Here is a 17,848-nt window from a genome sequence, read left to right as displayed (position 1 = left end):
ATTGAGAAAATCCACTTTGAGTTTTGAGCTTGAAAGGATCTCCAAAGGCGTGAACACTTTCGCTCGTAATACTCTAAGTTTTTGGTCTAGCCCCGGCTAAGCTCCGGGATAGGGGCCATATAGATCGGGCTTGAGGGTGTTAGCCATAGGAGGCTCTCGCATTTGCGAAGCTCGGCTAGCTTTCAAGAGCTCATTCGGAGCGAAGCACGCGTCGAGGGTAATTTCGTCTTTCCCTTTTCTTGTTTATTAATTATGTTGTTAATTAATATGCTTGTTTTAGTTGCATTTATTTATGTGCGGGGTCTTGGGGTCGGGTTTTGATTCCGCGTGGTGTTGGACATCACGAAACCCAACATTTCTGGTGTGTCTCTTAGTTTTCGTTTTAGTTTTAGTTTTTGTTTGTTTTTTTTTTATTTTTTTATTTTATATCTATTTAGGAAACAAATTTTATACGAAGTACATAAATAAAAGATTAGAAAAGATTTAATGTATCTTTCCACAATATATATTGATAACATAAACAAGTAAAATTAAAAAAAAAATCAAATTCTTGACATAATTTGTGACTTAAATTTATGGGTTAAATATATATTGTTAACATATTCATTTGATTACAACAAGAAAATGATATAAATTTGTTGGTGAAATATATATAAATGTACATACATACGTATTTTAGACACATCTTTTTTTTACGAATAATAGACTCTTTCATAATAAATTTGTTTTACGAATTACTAACTTAAAAAAATTTAAAAAAAAAATTAAATATAATATTAATTAAAAAATAATTATTAAAAATTAATGTACATGACACGAGACCAAGCCTAGTTAGTATACTAATTACAAGTAAAAAGAACGAGAACGAGTCCTAATTCACGGATCTTATCAAATTATATTACAAGTAATTGGTTAAAAATTACAGTACAAGCCAAGGCCCATCAGCCCATGTTATATGTATGTGTGCTACAAAAAAAGACACCAAAATTCACAAATATTAGACACGTTTAATAATGTGAACGTGTCAACACCCCGCTGTGACATGGCACTTCCTTCTTCTACGTGCCTCTTACAATTTTCTGTCCTTAAATAGGTAATAACATAACTTAGGTATGCTCCCTTCTACAATTTGTGTTTATTAATTTTCATTAAAAAGAAGAAAAAACATACTACGTATTTACATACAAAAATGTTGATGAAATATTGGAGTTTTTCTGCAAGAAGTGTTATCAATAATAATGTGTCCAAAGTTGGTCATCAAAATGATATTATCAACATGCTAATAAGTGCTACTAGCTTCTCCTCTATTAACCATAATCCTCAGGCAAGTTTTACCTCTTCTCTATCTCCTTCTTGATTTGATTTAGGTGTGTTTTCCTCGAGTTATTTTGGTTTGTTTTCGACAAAATTAGTGTGGTTCAAATATGAATTGAAGTAACATAGATACTGTATAGGTTTAAAACTATTAAAAGCAGGATAAGTTTAAGCTCTGTTTTTGTTAATTACTCTTCATTTTAAGATAATAGTTACGATCTGAATTATTTTGGCACTAGCATGTGCAAATATAATGAAGGGTTTGGCACTAGCATGATAAAAACTTTTGCATACATCTTAATGTACATCGAGCGGTATAAGAGTAATTTTAAGCCAATTTAGGGTCACTTTTTGAGTTTTGTCCTGTTTTGGGTAATTTCGAATATAATATGATTTTTTATATAACAGAAAAAGAAAAGTTTCATAAGAGTGATAAAACTACTTTCAGTTACTAATAATTTAATTTTAATCATTTAAAATGTGATTCTTTATCAAAAAAGCGTAGATTATTTTTTATTTGAATATTTGGTGTAACTTTTATTTATTTCAAGAGATCACTTGAGAAATCTTTATAATAAATGTACATCCGATTTCTTTTAAAAGTTTGTGATATAATGAAGGGTGTACATCAAAGTAAAGCTCATTTTCTCAACCTTATAATAAATTTCCTTGAAATTTAGCTTTTGTGTCATGTTGCTTATGAATTAAAACTAATTCATAAAGATTGTTTATATGATCATTTTATTTTATGTTGCTTATGAATTAAAACTAATTCATAAAGATTGTTTATATGATCATTTTATTTTATGTTGCTTATGAATTAAAACTAATTAAGACCGTTTAAATGATGATAGAACATTCATAGCAACAAAGTAGATGCACCATTTGCAACAGCAGAGCCTAAAATCGTCCCAAGGCAAACATCCGTAGAAGATCCCTGCGACAAAACCCACAACAACCTCAACTTCAACCCCAACCCCAACCCCAACCACAACCACCACGTCAACAAGAGCGACAAAGCGGCTAGAAGGACAACCGAAGACACGGCCAATTATGTCGCGGACAAAGCCAAGAGCGGAACCAGGAGCGCTGTCGAAACCCCCTTCGTTGTGGGGGAGAAACTCGCGGAAGGAATGGAACAAACATTCGGATGCGTCAAGGACACTACCAAGAAGGTTAAAGACACTGTGTTAGGCAAATACGACGAAGACGGTGATAACAAAGACCATGATAATAGTCATGGCAAAGTTGACAAACATGTTGAAGATTTGAGAAGGAAGGCAGGTGGATATGATTTGAGAAGAGATTCTCACTAATTTTTAGCTTCACTTTGTATGAACGATAACGCCCATTTTTTTGGGGTGTATGTTGCAATTTAAGTGAATTTTGTTGTATTACTTACCAAGAAGGCAAGAACACAAACTTTTAAACTACTTAGCATAACTCAATTCCAATCTTAAGCTTAATTACATCATTATATCATAATGTAATAAAGGTGCGTCTTGTAATATTGAACACGAGATATGTTTTATTCGATCAAATACCGTAATCATCAATACATGTGTATGAAGGTGTTAGTGTTGAGTGTTGAGTGTTAAGTACATGCTTTATTTTAACAATCTCATGCAACAGAGGTAGAGATAGACTGTTCTTACCATAAATAAATGTCAATCGTAAATCGTAAGATTCCTTTCTAGATAAGAGGATATTTTTAATCATACAAATCGATCAATTCCAATAAAATATACCATAGTAATTAACTTACGTCTCTCAATAAAAATGCATTTAAATAAAGATAAGTAAATTATAATGTACAAATCAACATTTTAAAGGTGGTGTGATAAGCAGTAAAATGGCTAAGAACTTTTACAAACTTCACATCATAAATGATAGGTTGTAGATAGGCCTAACGCACAATTGCACAAGTGTCCAAAACTATAGAATAGCAAGGCCCATGATTATATGTGGACATCATGAATCATAGCCCAATCGAAAATCACTTATTAGCCCCAATGAAATGCATCTAAGGCAACTACACCTATAATTTGTACATCAATCACATAGGTTTCTTTGACACAAGAGCTACCTATGATTCATGAAATCCACAAATATCATAATATCATACTACATTTATACTACTTACAATACTTATAGAAAGTACACCCAAGTTATAATAGAATTTTTTAGCCTTGAATTCGGGTTTGGCTCAATTTTCACACAAAAAAAAAAAAAAAAAAAAAAAAAAAGGTGTTTTGCCAACTCAAAAAACTCATTTTTAGTTAACATTTTGGCCCGATAAGCTCGCTAGTTTTTTCCTGGAATAGCGGGTTTGGATATGACTTAGCCTCGAACTTCGGCCCGGCTTATGATCACCTCTACCAAAAAAAAAAAAAAAAAAAAAAAAAACGTATAAATAAGGCCGTTAAAACGGAGACATTCATGTACTTTTCTTGTGTAGAACAAGACGTAGAGTAGCTCAATAAGGCTCACCATGATGATAATTGAACATTCGAACTAGTCTTAAAAATACGACAATAAGGTTTTAAGACATGGAGATTCACAAACATTACCTCGATTGGTGCGAACAAATTAAAAGAAAATGGGTACTATGTACGAGCCATCAACCTCACACGTCTAACCTATTCACATGGTTCACCATTACATGGATCAAATTAACCTAGGGCCTATTGTATCATGCATGTAACTTAGACTTGCATAACACGATCCAATGATGAAACTTGGAAGGTTCAATGATACAAATATTCACTCAGTCACTCCATGTTTCAAATGAAAGGTAGGGAATAAGGAATCTATATGTTGGAATCTTGGCCTTATTGACTCAGATGAATTGAATAAATACGCCAAAGAGTTGTCATTTTCTATTGGATTAGAAGGGTACAAATGCATATGACATACTTATATTGTGATTAAATTAATCAATTTAAAATGAATCATTCGTGCCTTTGCCTTTTATATATATATTTTTAATAGTTAATCAAATTAAAATGAGAAATACAGGAAGAACAAAAAAAATAATAATAGAGAGACTAATGCATAAATAAAGGTATTAAAAGTTAAAGATGTGCGTTAATAAACATGAACAATCAAAACAAGAACAAGTAAGAAAACAAAGGGATTAGCATTATTACAAACTCTTAAATAGACCTGTTTCACACTAATTTATTGTGGACCACTTATAATAGAGATACTATGGTTGTTTTATTAATTTTAAAAAAAGTCACTATATTAAAATAATGATCATTATGTTAAAATAAAAGTGATTGTTTTTATAAAGGTTATAAGAGATAAAAAATTTTAAATGAAAATTTTAAAATACTGGTCAATATGAATAATATAGGTCACTAGGTTAAAATTAGGATCATAACATCATACTTTAGGTTTGCAACAATATTAAAAATCACACAAATTTTATTAAAGGTTACTATGTTAAAATTAAGGTTACTATATTTAATATTAGGGTCACTATGTTCAATACAAAGCCAGTTACGCACATGTAGAATTTCGGGTCCACAATAATATTATTGTGAACCAGGTTCATACAAGTTTTTCTGTAGCATTATTCAATTTAGTTAAGTTCAATTATAAATTAATTAATTTAGTTTAATTCAATTATGTTTATCTTAAATCATATCATCTTCATTCACTTCAAAAGAATAGGGCTCAACACATTTAATTTAATTTAAACGAATTTACATAGATGTTTCTAAAAGTAAAGTATGCTTAATGAGTTTACATGAATAGTTACTACCAAACAATATTGTCCTTTAAGAGGAACCATGAACATCACTCCCGAATCTAATGCTTCTAAGGTTCTAAGATATAATTCTTTATCTTCACTGACTTTTCCCCCTTTTTTGGTCTTGGACAAATGTTCCTAACATTAAAGTTATATACTTCCTCCGTTTTTTTATTATTGCACCATAAGGGTTGGGTATAAATATTTTGGTAGTGAAAAAAAGTAAGAGAGAAAGGTAAAAATACAAAATTGCCCATGTGACACATTGATAAACTAAAAAGTAAGTGTAAAAAAGCAAGGATATGTTGGGTATTTGTAGTGTGAACACAAATAATTTTTTTCATAAAGAGGAAATTGTGCAATATTTGTGAAACTTCCTAAAAAGGCAAGTGGTGCAATAATAAAAGAACGGAGGAAATACTTCATTTTTCTTTTTATTTATCCCATTGAATATTGTTAGAAATATAATCTAGTATGATCAATTAGGACTAGTCGTTCCACATTGAAGAAATGGAGGAAGAATGACTAACATGTAAGATTGGCGGGCGGAGATTTTTTCTTTTTCTCTTCAATGAGAAAGAAATCAAAGAATAATTGATTTTAGGATGGAGCTCTGTTAGGTTTATATATGGTCATATTTTACTACAGCGTTGGTTTGTGCTAGGTTGACTTCATGAAGATTTATCATGGTATAACGAATGATCCTGACCCATTATCAACACCTAATAAGGGAGGATCTAGCGCTTTGAAGAATGCCAGGTGTCAGATCAAACAATCTCGACCCATTATTTAGCACCCAGCAAGGAAAGACCCAATGATTCGAACAATGCAAGATGAAAAGGATTAAAAGATTGAGAAGAATCTTTAGTTGATAAGTATATGAAAAAAAAAAACAAAAAAAAAAAAAACATTTATATGAGATTTTGTTATGGTAATACAAAGGATTTAGCAAAAGCAAGTTATTGATTTTTGTGGACACATACACATGATGCAATAGTTTGATTCATTGTCTTGTTCTTATTGTAGATAAAATCATGGGCTAACCACAACATATACATAGAATAGGGTAAACAAGGAATTACAACGACATACTGTCAGTTAGCAAGTAAGAACGTGAGTAAAAATGTTGTTGAGAAGTAAAGGGACAAATCTGTGTGCTCCAAATGCTTCCAATTCATGGAATAGGGACTCAAAGATGTAATCTTTTAGTGCTATAAGTGGTCCGAATTATGTATAAATGTGACCTTATTGTATGAATGTTATATGTATGTCTTTCATCACTCTTTTAATCCTCTTTAGACACAAGATGCCCCGACCCGCTATTGCGCTCCTTTTGCTTAGATATGATCGAAAAGGACATGATTTGAGCAATATGATTAATTGCGCTTTCGGGGATTTGTGATTCTTGTACGACATGGTTGTGTGATAAGTTTTTTTATTTTTTATTTTTTTTATTTTTTATGGGTGACTTTAAAATTAAGGTGTAAATAAGGTGATAGTTTTTCACTCATGCTAAATTTTATTAGACATTTTTTTAAATTTGAACAGTCTCATAGACATAAGGATCTAATCATCAATATGTAACAACACTTTATTGTAGTTCATCTTTTTTTATGAGTCTTTGTCTATCTCCTAATATTGATGCTCATTATACCCTAAGCTTGGATGAGTCTTTTTCTATCTCCTAATTCCGATTTGATTCTCTCTGATCTCTTCACACGCAAAATCAATGTCTCCAATAATAAATGTTTTTTTAAGGTCATTTTCATTAATCTTCCCCATTTTATTAAAAAAGGCTTTAGTTAATTATCTATTAGAGGTGGTACAAGATACACATGTATTTAGGACTATATTAATAATGATTTTAGAAGTATAAAAATAATTTCTTTTGAGAATTTTTTTTTTAAAAAAAATAGAAGTTGACTTAGTTTAATCAAGATTACATTATTATTAAGCTTTCATCGCCCTTCTCTTTTTTTATCTCATCGATCTCATGACCTTAGCAATCGGCTCATTTGGTGGATAAGTATGACAAAAAGTGACTTTGATATTAAATTATTCGTTTATAATTTTGATACAAGACAAAAAAGTGACTTTGATATCAAATTATTCGTTTTTAATTCTGATATAAGATTCCCCTCCAAAAAACCAAAATTTAAACAACCAATTAACATCATTTTATATGTGAATTATCATCTACTAAATGTATCGTGTAAGAGATACATGTGACATGAATAGCACGAGATGGTTTGACCGTGCAAGAACAACTATAACCCAAATGACGACAACAAAAGGAGACATACACATCAAACCCAACTTTAGGTGGTTGGAGCCAAAGATTGAAAGGGAAAGAAGATGAGGCTAGCTAGTACGTACTAGCAAATAGCAATAGCAATTTGGGTGCTCATCTTATTGATGAGTGTACAAAGCAAAGCAAAAGGTCAGGGTACGTACTATACTCATATTATTTTTATGAATGGTACTTATAATATAGTTGATGCATTAATTACCATCCAAGGTGCGATATACGACATTGTATTGAAGATAGATGTACTGTGTACACTAACAATATAAAGGTGTACTTCACCAAACAAGACTTGTCCTTCTCAATGGATGTCTTCCTTCAATTTGATCTTATTGTTTGTGAACCAACTACTTTGCATCTTAGCTTTGGAATCCAAATGGGCCCTTTTATTTTCTTTTGCTAAGACTTCTATTTTGTTTGGCTACACCTATGACCTACTAGTATGTCTTTAATTAATTCATGACCAACGAGATTTAATTTATCTCTAAGTTTAATCTTAAACCTTTCGATTAAGGACAACTTGCCTAAAGAGGCAGTTATAGGCATATCATCGACATATAATAGAAATTAATAGGATTTTTCATATGTTTGTAAGTTTTCTGAAATAAACACGTTTATCAATCATCACAATATTATACGATGCGAGTTTATGAGAATGAAATTGCTAGGCCAAAAGAGAAGCCTCTTACACTGTATCTAAGAGTGAGTAAGTTAATTAGAGACCACATAATGATTTGTGTAAATTGAGACCAATGAACCATTTGACGTTTTTCTCCATAAGTTTAAATAGAGAAAGAACAGAACTTTACGAGGAAGGTTGTTTACTCTTAGTTATTAATTAATCTTATGCATATATTTAAATTGAGACCAACGAACCATGTGCTTCATATGAAAGTAGAGTTCTTTACTAAGGGTTGTAGAGTTTTACATTGGGTGTCAGATTCTGTTATTGGTTTCCTTTTCCTTACCCTACAAACTAGGTATGTTTCCTAGCCTTTAACCCCTTTAATCCATCATCTTTAGAACAAGAAATCCAATTCCCTTTTACACGCACAACACACCTTTTGTCCGTTCATTCCCCGAGGTTTTTCAAATAGTACTCCCTCCGTTTCATAATATAGTTTCCGTTTTCCTATTTTGAAGATTTAAAATGTTGTTCCTGTTTCTTTTTCTAGATAGTATGTATATATCATTGTACCCTCACTTTTTTAACTCTATTAATTGTAATTCCTAATTTACCCTCAAATTTTACACATGTCTTGTACTTTTTTTCCACTTTCTCTCTCTAACTTTTGTCTACGATTGTACTTTTCACTTTTATTAATGTAATTCATCTACTTTGTCCTCCTATTTATTAAATACCGTAAAAAAAAAACATTTTAAATTACATTATGAGACAAAGGGAATACAAGGCCATGTTTTGTGCTGTTTATTCTTGTTCATTTCTTCAGCATTTCTAGCTAATACCATTATAGGACTCTTGAATACACATTCACTCCTTCAACACTTTGTATGTTGTTCCCTTCACTTTAAAAGCTCCGCCATAAGGTAATGCAAATCTAGATTTAAACAGTTTAGGTCCTATTTATCTTTAAAATTGAACCTAACATACAATCATGCATGTACACCAATGTACAAAGGATTCGTTGACTTCAAATTTTCCTTAATTTTGATGTTATACTTGATTTGATCAACTTACAATATCATTACAGTCTAAAAGACTTTATATATTCTTATTTGTTATCAGATGTACCTTTTTTTTAGCCTATTTTATCAATTTTGCTTACTTAGTACACTTAACACATGATTAAAAGCGCCAATAATATGTTAATCCAAGGATGCACATGATAAGCTCTACATGTAGAACGACAACAAGACTAAAGTGCTGATAAGGTGAACGCATGTGAATCACTTGCATCTCTTAGGCACTCTTAATCAAAGGACAAACATTATTCTTCTTATCCTTCTTATTTTAAGTACAATGGCATGTCAATTCAAGCATTCACATATACTCAAAGTTCACAACTAAAATAAAGTGATGAAATCTACATAAACCTAGTTATCAGTGAAGTTGATTAGATGCCAAATGAAGAGTTAAAAAAAAGGGTAAAAAGTAAAAACAGTTAAAGAAAATCACGTGTCTGAAGCAAAACTGTAAAAGGAAGGAATCATCCAATCAAACAAGAAGAAGCCTAGAGTGGGCTGTTAGCCCGTAAATTGAGAAATTGGGTCACCAATCATTAGAGCAAGTTTAACCCTTAGTTTTAAAAATTGGGGTGACATCATCATCTTGAGTTTTAAGACTCATATTTAAGACTTTTTTCATTTTTCTTCTTAAATCTCAAGCAAGTCTTAAATTGAGTCTTGAAATTCTAAGACTCAATTTAAGACTTGAGATTGAGACCCACTTCACCCATATCACTTTTATTTTTATTATTTTTATTTTTATTATTTATTTATTTTTTTTACACTTTTCTACGTATAATATTTCATATATTTGATTCTTAGGGCTAAAGTGATAAATTTATGCAAGTTTTAGTGAGTTTTAACAAGAATTTGATGACATTATTTTTAATGGAAACCACCAAAAGTGATGTCACATCCAAGTCTTAAGAGTTGGAGCTAAACTTGCCCTTATTGCTTTTGCAGCAAAACCCACGCGTAATACATCCCAATTCATGGGGTAACTTAAATTAAAATTAAAAACAAATAAAAAGTGAAAACTAACTTTTATACAGTAAGGTTTTTTTTTTTTTCTTTTTTTTTTTTTTTTTTTTTTTTTTTGGGTAAAAGTACTAGCTTTGTTATCTATAGTACAAGCCCAGCTAACCCACCGCATACACTTCATCAATTCATTGGTTTAGCTACATCAGATCTACTGTTGTAATTACTTTGTTATATTCACTTTGTTAGTGAAAATAAATTGAAATATTGGCTAAACTTTTGCCTTTTGTAGTTTACTTCATTACTTCATATATGTACTTTTCTATAACAAAACAATACTCCATATGTATGAAATTAGGGTGAGATTAGGGTGAATTCTAATCATCGGTGTATTTAATGTATTTAGCAGAGTTTAAATTATGTTACTCTTATGAAATTAAAGGTGGATTGATTGAGTTACATAGTGTGTTTGATTTGCGTGGAGCACAAACAACACATTAAATATAAATATGGTAAATAAGATGAATAAAAAGTATAAATGCGTAAGTGATTCAGTCAATAAACATGACCTATGATACTTTGCATATGTATTGTAAACATTTTCTTATTATCTTTCATGGAGGATAAAAGAACAGCTGTAGTGAAAAAGATACAAAATTCTCTGTCACAAAAGTGGAGTAGCATCTAGCTTAAATTGGCTTTGGCAGCTTCAATTCTCACATGTCTACCTTGTTGTACACCTAATGGTATTTTTTTTAATAAAATAAGAAACCCTAAATTATTTTCCATGAATTATTGAGCTTATGCCCTTGTCATTAAGATTATGCCCTGTCATTGAGAATCTACTAAAACAATATTCCACCTCCAATTTGAATCACCTCACGAATATTTCTAAATTGATAGATATGTGCAATTGAAGCAACCAATTTTTCTTTGATTCAAGTCACAAATAATACCTTTAAACTTATATGTGAGCTAGAACTTCTCTCAACTTATTGGATCTTATTAAAACATATTATAATTTATATTAGTTGTAAATTAAACTTGAGTACATAGCCACTAACCCTTATTAATATTTATACTAACTACGAAGTATATATATGTTTTTCTTGATCTTGTTACGATTAAGTTTTCTTGAATAAGTATTATAAGGTGAACAAGGAACTTGGATAGATATTTATTAATTCTAAACAAAATAACCCTATTATTGTCCAATGGGTCTATTTGGCAACATTAGCTAAAAAAAAGCTTAATAAGCTGCGGAGTAATGATTTAAAAATTGTAAGAATTAAAAGGACGAGTACATATAAATGTCGAAAGAGAAACATAAACACGTGAATGTATGTAATATAATAAATTCATAGTAATTTTAATGACACTAAATGCAGTATGTCATAGATTAGCATGAAATGAAAAACATTTTATGTATGAATTTGATACGGCTAATGGCTATAAATGGCAGAACTAGTTGAATAAAATTTGCTTATTGTAGAGAAACATAAGCACATTTAAAGCATAAACTGTGTGAAACACAGACAATTTGGAAAGAAGGAGATCAAAACACAAAGTGAAAAGTGACACATAAGCTGATCTGACAGCCAATACCTTATCTAAGGTCGTTGTATCACGAATAATTATGTGTATGCTGCAATTATAAACTTAACTTCAACTTGAGGCCTTTCAAAGGGAGGTTTGTGATATATGAGTAAATGTATAACGAGAGGTATTGGGGTCATTTCACGTAAATGGTTTTTTAAATTTAGAGTAGTTCATTGGGTTATCAATTGTATCACTGGATTATCAAATAGTATCACTGAACATTCGGTGGTACTATATATGTATGTAATGTTACTATATATTCATTCAGCGGTACTCATTACGTGTAGAAATAATACCACTACATAATCAATGATATTATCTAAGCTTTCAATGGTATATTTAAAAGTGGTCCCACTTACCCATCTTTCTCCTCCTTTCTCTCACCCCAATGTGCTGGATTTAGAGTGTACCACTGGGTGATTAATAGTATCACTAGATGATCAAATAGTATCATTGAACATCCAATGGTACTATATATTCATTCAATGGTACTGTATATTCATTCTGTGGTTGTAATACCCCTCATGATTGCTAGGAGTTTGATATACTACTCATATCAACAAGATGCATCTTCCTTTTAGGGAGCTCATATGCTAAGAATACTCCATAGTTAAGCGTGCTTGGCTGGGAGTAGTCTTGGGATGGGTGACCTCCTGGGAAGTTTTCCCGGGGTGCGCATGAGTGAGGACAAAATGCGCCGGAAGGACTTGTGTTGGTCTGTGGGGATAGTTGTTGGCCCTCGATGCGCATTTCGTGACAATAGGTCCCTCCCTAATTTGTTTGGGGTCGGGGTGTTACAGTGGTACTAAGTATGTGTAGAAATAATATCACTACATAGTTAATGATATTATATAAGCTTTCAGTGGTACATTTAAAACTGATCCCACTTGCCCATCTCTCTCCTCCTTTCTCTCACCCCCATGTGCTTTACAATATTTTTCAATATTTTAAGGTTTGATATGTATTTGCAAATACATATCAAACCTACATTAGTACTTTCTAAACTTTAACCTTTTTGTCTCAAGAATTTAAAAATTGTTTTGTCCCTAAAAAAATTGAAACTCGTATTCATACAATCTATAATATTATTAAAATCTAAGGATTAATATGTTGATGACATATGACATACTTTGTCATCATAACATTTATGATATACGCCACATAAATGATGACATGACAACACATTAGTGTTTGGATTAGATTTGAACCATTATATCCCATGAAATTCCACTTTTCATTACCACTATTCCGCAATTGATGTCACTTTATTACTTAATTAACATTCATATATGAATTGTAACTTTTTATTAAGCATTATATGTAATTCACACTTAATTGTAAAACAAATAGTATTACAACTCTCTGTCTATCCCCAACTAATTTTACCATTTTTATTTTATTATTTAAGCTTAATGTATTAGTTTCAAAATATTATTTAAACTCAAGGTAATTTTTTCATTTTGTATTTAAACATAATGCGGGGCATCGCCCGGGCCCAAACTAGTTATACTCTTTTTGAAAGAAAAAAAAGCTAGTTAATTACCCTTATTAGAGTATAATTTTAAAAAAGATTTAAATGTTATATTTAATATGTGAGATTAAATCTGGAATATTTGCCGTTAATAGAAGTATGTGTTATCCTGAAGAGTAATTAAACATTACATGAAGCACAATATATATACTCCCTCCATTTTAATTTGTTAGTTCCATATACTATTTTGGACGTTTTAAAAATATTCTACTTTCACTACAAGAAAACAGCAAAATTGCGACGGAAAAATTCCGTCCGAAACTATGCAAAATCCGTCGGAAAATAGCTTTCCGATGGCATTCCGTCGTAAACTGTTGTCGCAATACTATTTGTCGGAAATTAGGAAAATTCCGACGGAAATTCCGTCGGAAAGTCATATTCCGACGGAATTTATGACGGAAAATGTTCTGTCGGAATTCAGTTTGACCCAAACAGAAGTTCCGTCGCAATTTTCCGACGGAAAATTTCGTTGCAAATTATTTATTACGACGAAAAATATCCGTCGGAATTGATAATTTGCGACGGATTTTTCCGTCGTAATAAATAATTTGCGACGGATTTTTCCGTCAAAAATTATAAAATATTTCGACGGAATTTTTCCGTCGAGAAATTGCGAGGGGATATTCCGTCGCTATTTTGCGATGGATTTGTTTTCTGTCAGAACGTTATATAGTTTGCGACGGATTTTTCCGTCGGAAATGTGTCCAGTTTGCAACGGAAATAATCCGTCGGAAGTTGGTGCTAATTCGTCGGAAATTCTTGTTCATACAATTTCAGATTGTTTTTTTAAAATAAATTGATGTAACACCTAAACACCTGCGGCAAGTTTTTGTTAAAAATAAGTTAATTAACGACCTAAGAAATTATATTTTATATATATATATATATATGAATTGTCCTAGTACAAAAGATAATCCGAACTAATTTAATGTCCATACTAAACAAAAGTTATGCTAGAGTGAAGCTACGCTAAATAATCGCCAGGGTACCTTGGCCTGCTCCGCCACTACCCGAGTCGTCCCTAGGGTCTCGATGTTGTGGACGAATGGTGGAACATGTGTCATTGTTGGTGAAACGACTCATCATCTCATCCATACTCTCCTTGTGTCTCCTCTCCATTTCGACCATTTTGGCTTCAATTTGGCTTTGCATCTCGACTGCCATTTGAGTTTAGAGAGCTTGCACCCTGATAGGCGTGTCGCGTACCTAACAAAAATAACCTAACAAGACCACTACTATGTAGACGGGCAAGTAAGGGTCGGATCCCAAGAGACTATGGTTCAACTAATTAATTAGACTCAAGTAACTACTAAGCAAGTAACCAATCAATAGTGTAATTAGGTACAAAACCCTTCTTATACAAATGAAGTAGAACCGTTTCCGCATCCCAAAGCCGTTTGTTTTACATTTAAAACATGGACACCTAACTTCATTCGGGTTGCTACTCTCGGGATGATCTTTGACATATTTAAGGAATTCTTCTACCCCTTTCACAAACTCTGGATTAATAGAATTCCCAACCTTCCCTACATACATCCAGCTACGTTCTCTTCGTTTCATGATTACAACTTCTACACAACTCACGCATATATAATCACATTAGTTACAGAGCACATTATATGTTCATTATCCATCAAAATGTTATGGAATGCAAATGAGATTTGAAATGATTTCCAAGGGTCCTTATCACTCCAACCTAACCCATCCTTGGACGTTTAATCTCACTAGTGAATGTATGCCAGATTTTCAATTCTATGGAAAATTCGACAACATTTCCCTACCATTTTCCAAGTACACGATGTAGGCGATTAGATACACCTATATATGTACCCAAAGAACATTGTAGAGAAATGACAAGCAAGGATATTCCTTAGAATCAAAAAAATGGAATACAATCACCACCTAAGTGAGAATAAACGTACAAGGACAATCCTAACCGAGGACTATTCAAGACATACTCCTAATGTGTATGCCTTGAACGGGTATCTAGGCATATGATTATGCAAATGATTTATTTAAAAATATATAAACTAAACTAACATACATAATATCATAATTAAACTAAACAACAGTAACATTTCATAACACCATAATATTAATATAAACCAAATCAAACCAAACCAAAGTAAACTAACATATCATTTAAACTAAACCAAACCAAACTACCGTTTTATTATATTAAACTAAACTAACATACTTATAAAAAACTAAACTAAAATAAACTACATTATATTAAAATAAATTAAACTAAAACACATTATATTAAAATAAACTTAACTAAACCACATTATGTTAAACAAAACCAAACCAAACCAAACTAACATACATACATTATATTAGGGTTTGTAATATGACTAACCTTTAGATCTGCACTTCTTTTTGACAATTAAACCACCTAATTGTACAAATCCTACAAAAAATTTAAAAAAATTAAATAATTAAGGATTTATTATTAAACAAAATTAAATTGAAAAAAAGGGGGGAAGCAAAGGATGACTTACCGGAATTTTCAGCCGGAAGCAATGTAGGTGCTTCAGTCACGGCGAGGGAAGGGAGGAGGCCGGAGGCTGCGTTGTGGTGGTTAGGGGTTAGCCGGTCAGATTTGAAAAATAAAAAAAAACCTGCCGGAAACAGCCACCGGCGTCAGGGGAAACTCGACGGCAACAACCATCGGCAATACTTCTCTTTCTCTTCCTCTTTCTCTTTCTCTTTATCTTTCTCCTTCTCTCTCTTTCTTTCACCCTTCTTTCTCTTTTTCGTTCTCGGCGGCGGGTGTGCGTCGCCGACAGGGGAGAAGTCGGCGCCACGCTACTCGTTCTCTTTCTCCTTCTTTATCTCTCTCCTTCTCTTTCTCTGTGTCGTTCCTCTTTCAGTCTTCCCCCCTTCTTTTTTTTAGGTCTAACCATAATGAAATTGATTTGGGTATTTTTTTAAAAAAACCTGATATTTTTCGACGGAAATTATTCCATCGCAATGATACACTTCCGACGGAATATTCCGTCGCAAATTAATTTTCGACGGAAAATTCCGTCAGAAGATTATTATTCCGACGGAATATTTTTCCGTCGGAATAAACATCGGAACTCATATTTTCCGTCGCTATATTGCGACGAAACTTATTCCGTCAGAAATTTTGAACTTTGCGACGGAATACTAGGTCTGTCGGAAACATTCCGTCGCTATTTAGCCTATTTCTAGTAGTGTTTGAACTTAGTTTTTATTTCCTATTTTATACTCCCTCCGTTACAAATTACTCGCAACAATTACTATAAATGGCTGTTATACATTACTTGCAACAAAAAATTTTCTTTCCTTTTTTAGTAAGTTTTTTAGGGTGAAATGACGAATTTACCCTTACTTTTTTTTAAAGTTTGTTTAATTGTTTCTAAAGTACATTACTTAAATCTTAATCTAATTTACTCAATACTAATCTACTCTAACCATTTCCACCAAAAATTACACCCTTTCTTTCTTAATTCCTCAAACATTATTCATCTCCCCAACTACCAAATTGAATGATCTTCATTCAATTTGCCTCGAAGATGCTGCCCATATCTCTCTTCTTCTGGAGAATTATCCAGAAACTCTTCATAAACCCTAGATCTCCTCCTTCTTTCTGTTTTCTCTCTCCTCTTCCTTCTCTGTTCTTTCTCTTCTATTTTCTCTGTGAAACTCTAATTTCAATTTCCATTGAATTTATGGAAAAATGAGTCCCAAAAAAACAAAAAAGATTCCCTTAAACGTCCTCAGAAGGACAATGAGTCCACTCTGCACATTGCAAGACGAGGATCTGGAGTGATGAAACCTGTTCATCGGTGCTCTGCTTCGTTTTCCAGGTACTCTGGCGGTAAAATTGGGGCTAAGTTGGAGTACATATCAAGCGACAGAGAGGAGGAGGTTGTTGTTGCAGATCCACCGAAGACGGTGGCTGTTGAGGCGGCGCTTGTTCCAGATCTGTCGGTATCCACTGGAGAAGTTGTTGAAGGGGATGTCGGTGTGAAGGAGGGCCCTAAAATTGCTGAGTTGGAGAAGGAGGTGACGCCGGAGAAGGCTTCAGGCAGCGAAGGCTCTCCTAGGGGACAGAAACACCCTAGATCTGTCTTCAAGGACGACTACAACGACCGGGATACTTGTTACATGGCCTATCTATGGGATAAATACCCTCATGACTTCCCCCCCAGTCTCTGATCTTGCACCGTAACTATGACTAAACCCTAATTGCTTTACTTTCTATGTTATTGGCTACAATTATTACTTGTTTGGTCTTAGATCTGAGTCCATGTTGTTTATTTATGCATGTGTTTGTGTTGGTTTGACTATGAATATTGTGGGTTAATTTGTTGTTGTTGGTTATCATGATGATTGATCTGAGACAAGGGTTGAATACACTCTGTATGGTGTTACATATGAGTCCCAAATGACTGCTTTTGTGAATGGTAGTATGAATGGTTAATTATTTATGTTGGCTTGTAGTTGATTGGACTCTATACTCATGCAGATTGGGGGTGTTGTACTGTATGGACGATGAGCATGATAATGTTATTTAAGCCCTTGGAATACTCCTGTTGTTAGTGTGTTTGTGTTGCTGTAATTGAGTCCTAATTGTTGGTTATCTACCTGTTACATTCAGTCCTAATTGATGCTTGTGGCCCTGATGAATTGACTCCCAGTTGTTGCT

General features: G+C 32.6%; 1 protein-coding gene across 1 annotated transcript; it reads left to right on the top strand.

Annotated features, from left to right (window-relative positions):
- The first annotated feature begins 1,109 nt into the window (after positions 1-1,109).
- On the top strand, positions 1,110-2,640 carry LOC145576747 (uncharacterized). Its single transcript, XM_081634461.1, has 2 exons — positions 1,110-1,324; positions 2,169-2,640. Exons 1-2 carry the CDS (start codon positions 1,190-1,192, stop codon positions 2,628-2,630), a joined length of 597 nt encoding a protein of 198 aa, XP_081490587.1. The 5' UTR covers positions 1,110-1,189; the 3' UTR covers positions 2,631-2,640.
- The last annotated feature ends 15,208 nt before the right edge of the window (positions 2,641-17,848 follow it).

The sequence above is a fragment of the Chenopodium album genome, chromosome 13 (genome assembly GCF_948465745.1).
Source record: "Chenopodium album chromosome 13, dcCheAlbu1.1, whole genome shotgun sequence".
Lineage (NCBI taxonomy): Eukaryota > Viridiplantae > Streptophyta > Magnoliopsida > Caryophyllales > Amaranthaceae > Chenopodium > Chenopodium album.
Note: the sequence above shows the minus strand (reverse complement) of the source record. Positions and strands in the feature narration are given on the sequence as shown.

Bases quoted from the DNA above. Each gene is read 5' to 3' on its own strand.
- LOC145576747 (XM_081634461.1), top strand. From the start codon at position 1,190: ATGTTGATGAAATATTGGAGTTTTTCTGCAAGAAGTGTTATCAATAAT. The intron at 1,325-2,168 runs GCAAGTTTTACC...AAATGATGATAG, and splicing joins CTATTAACCATAATCCTCAG to AACATTCATAGCAACAAAGT.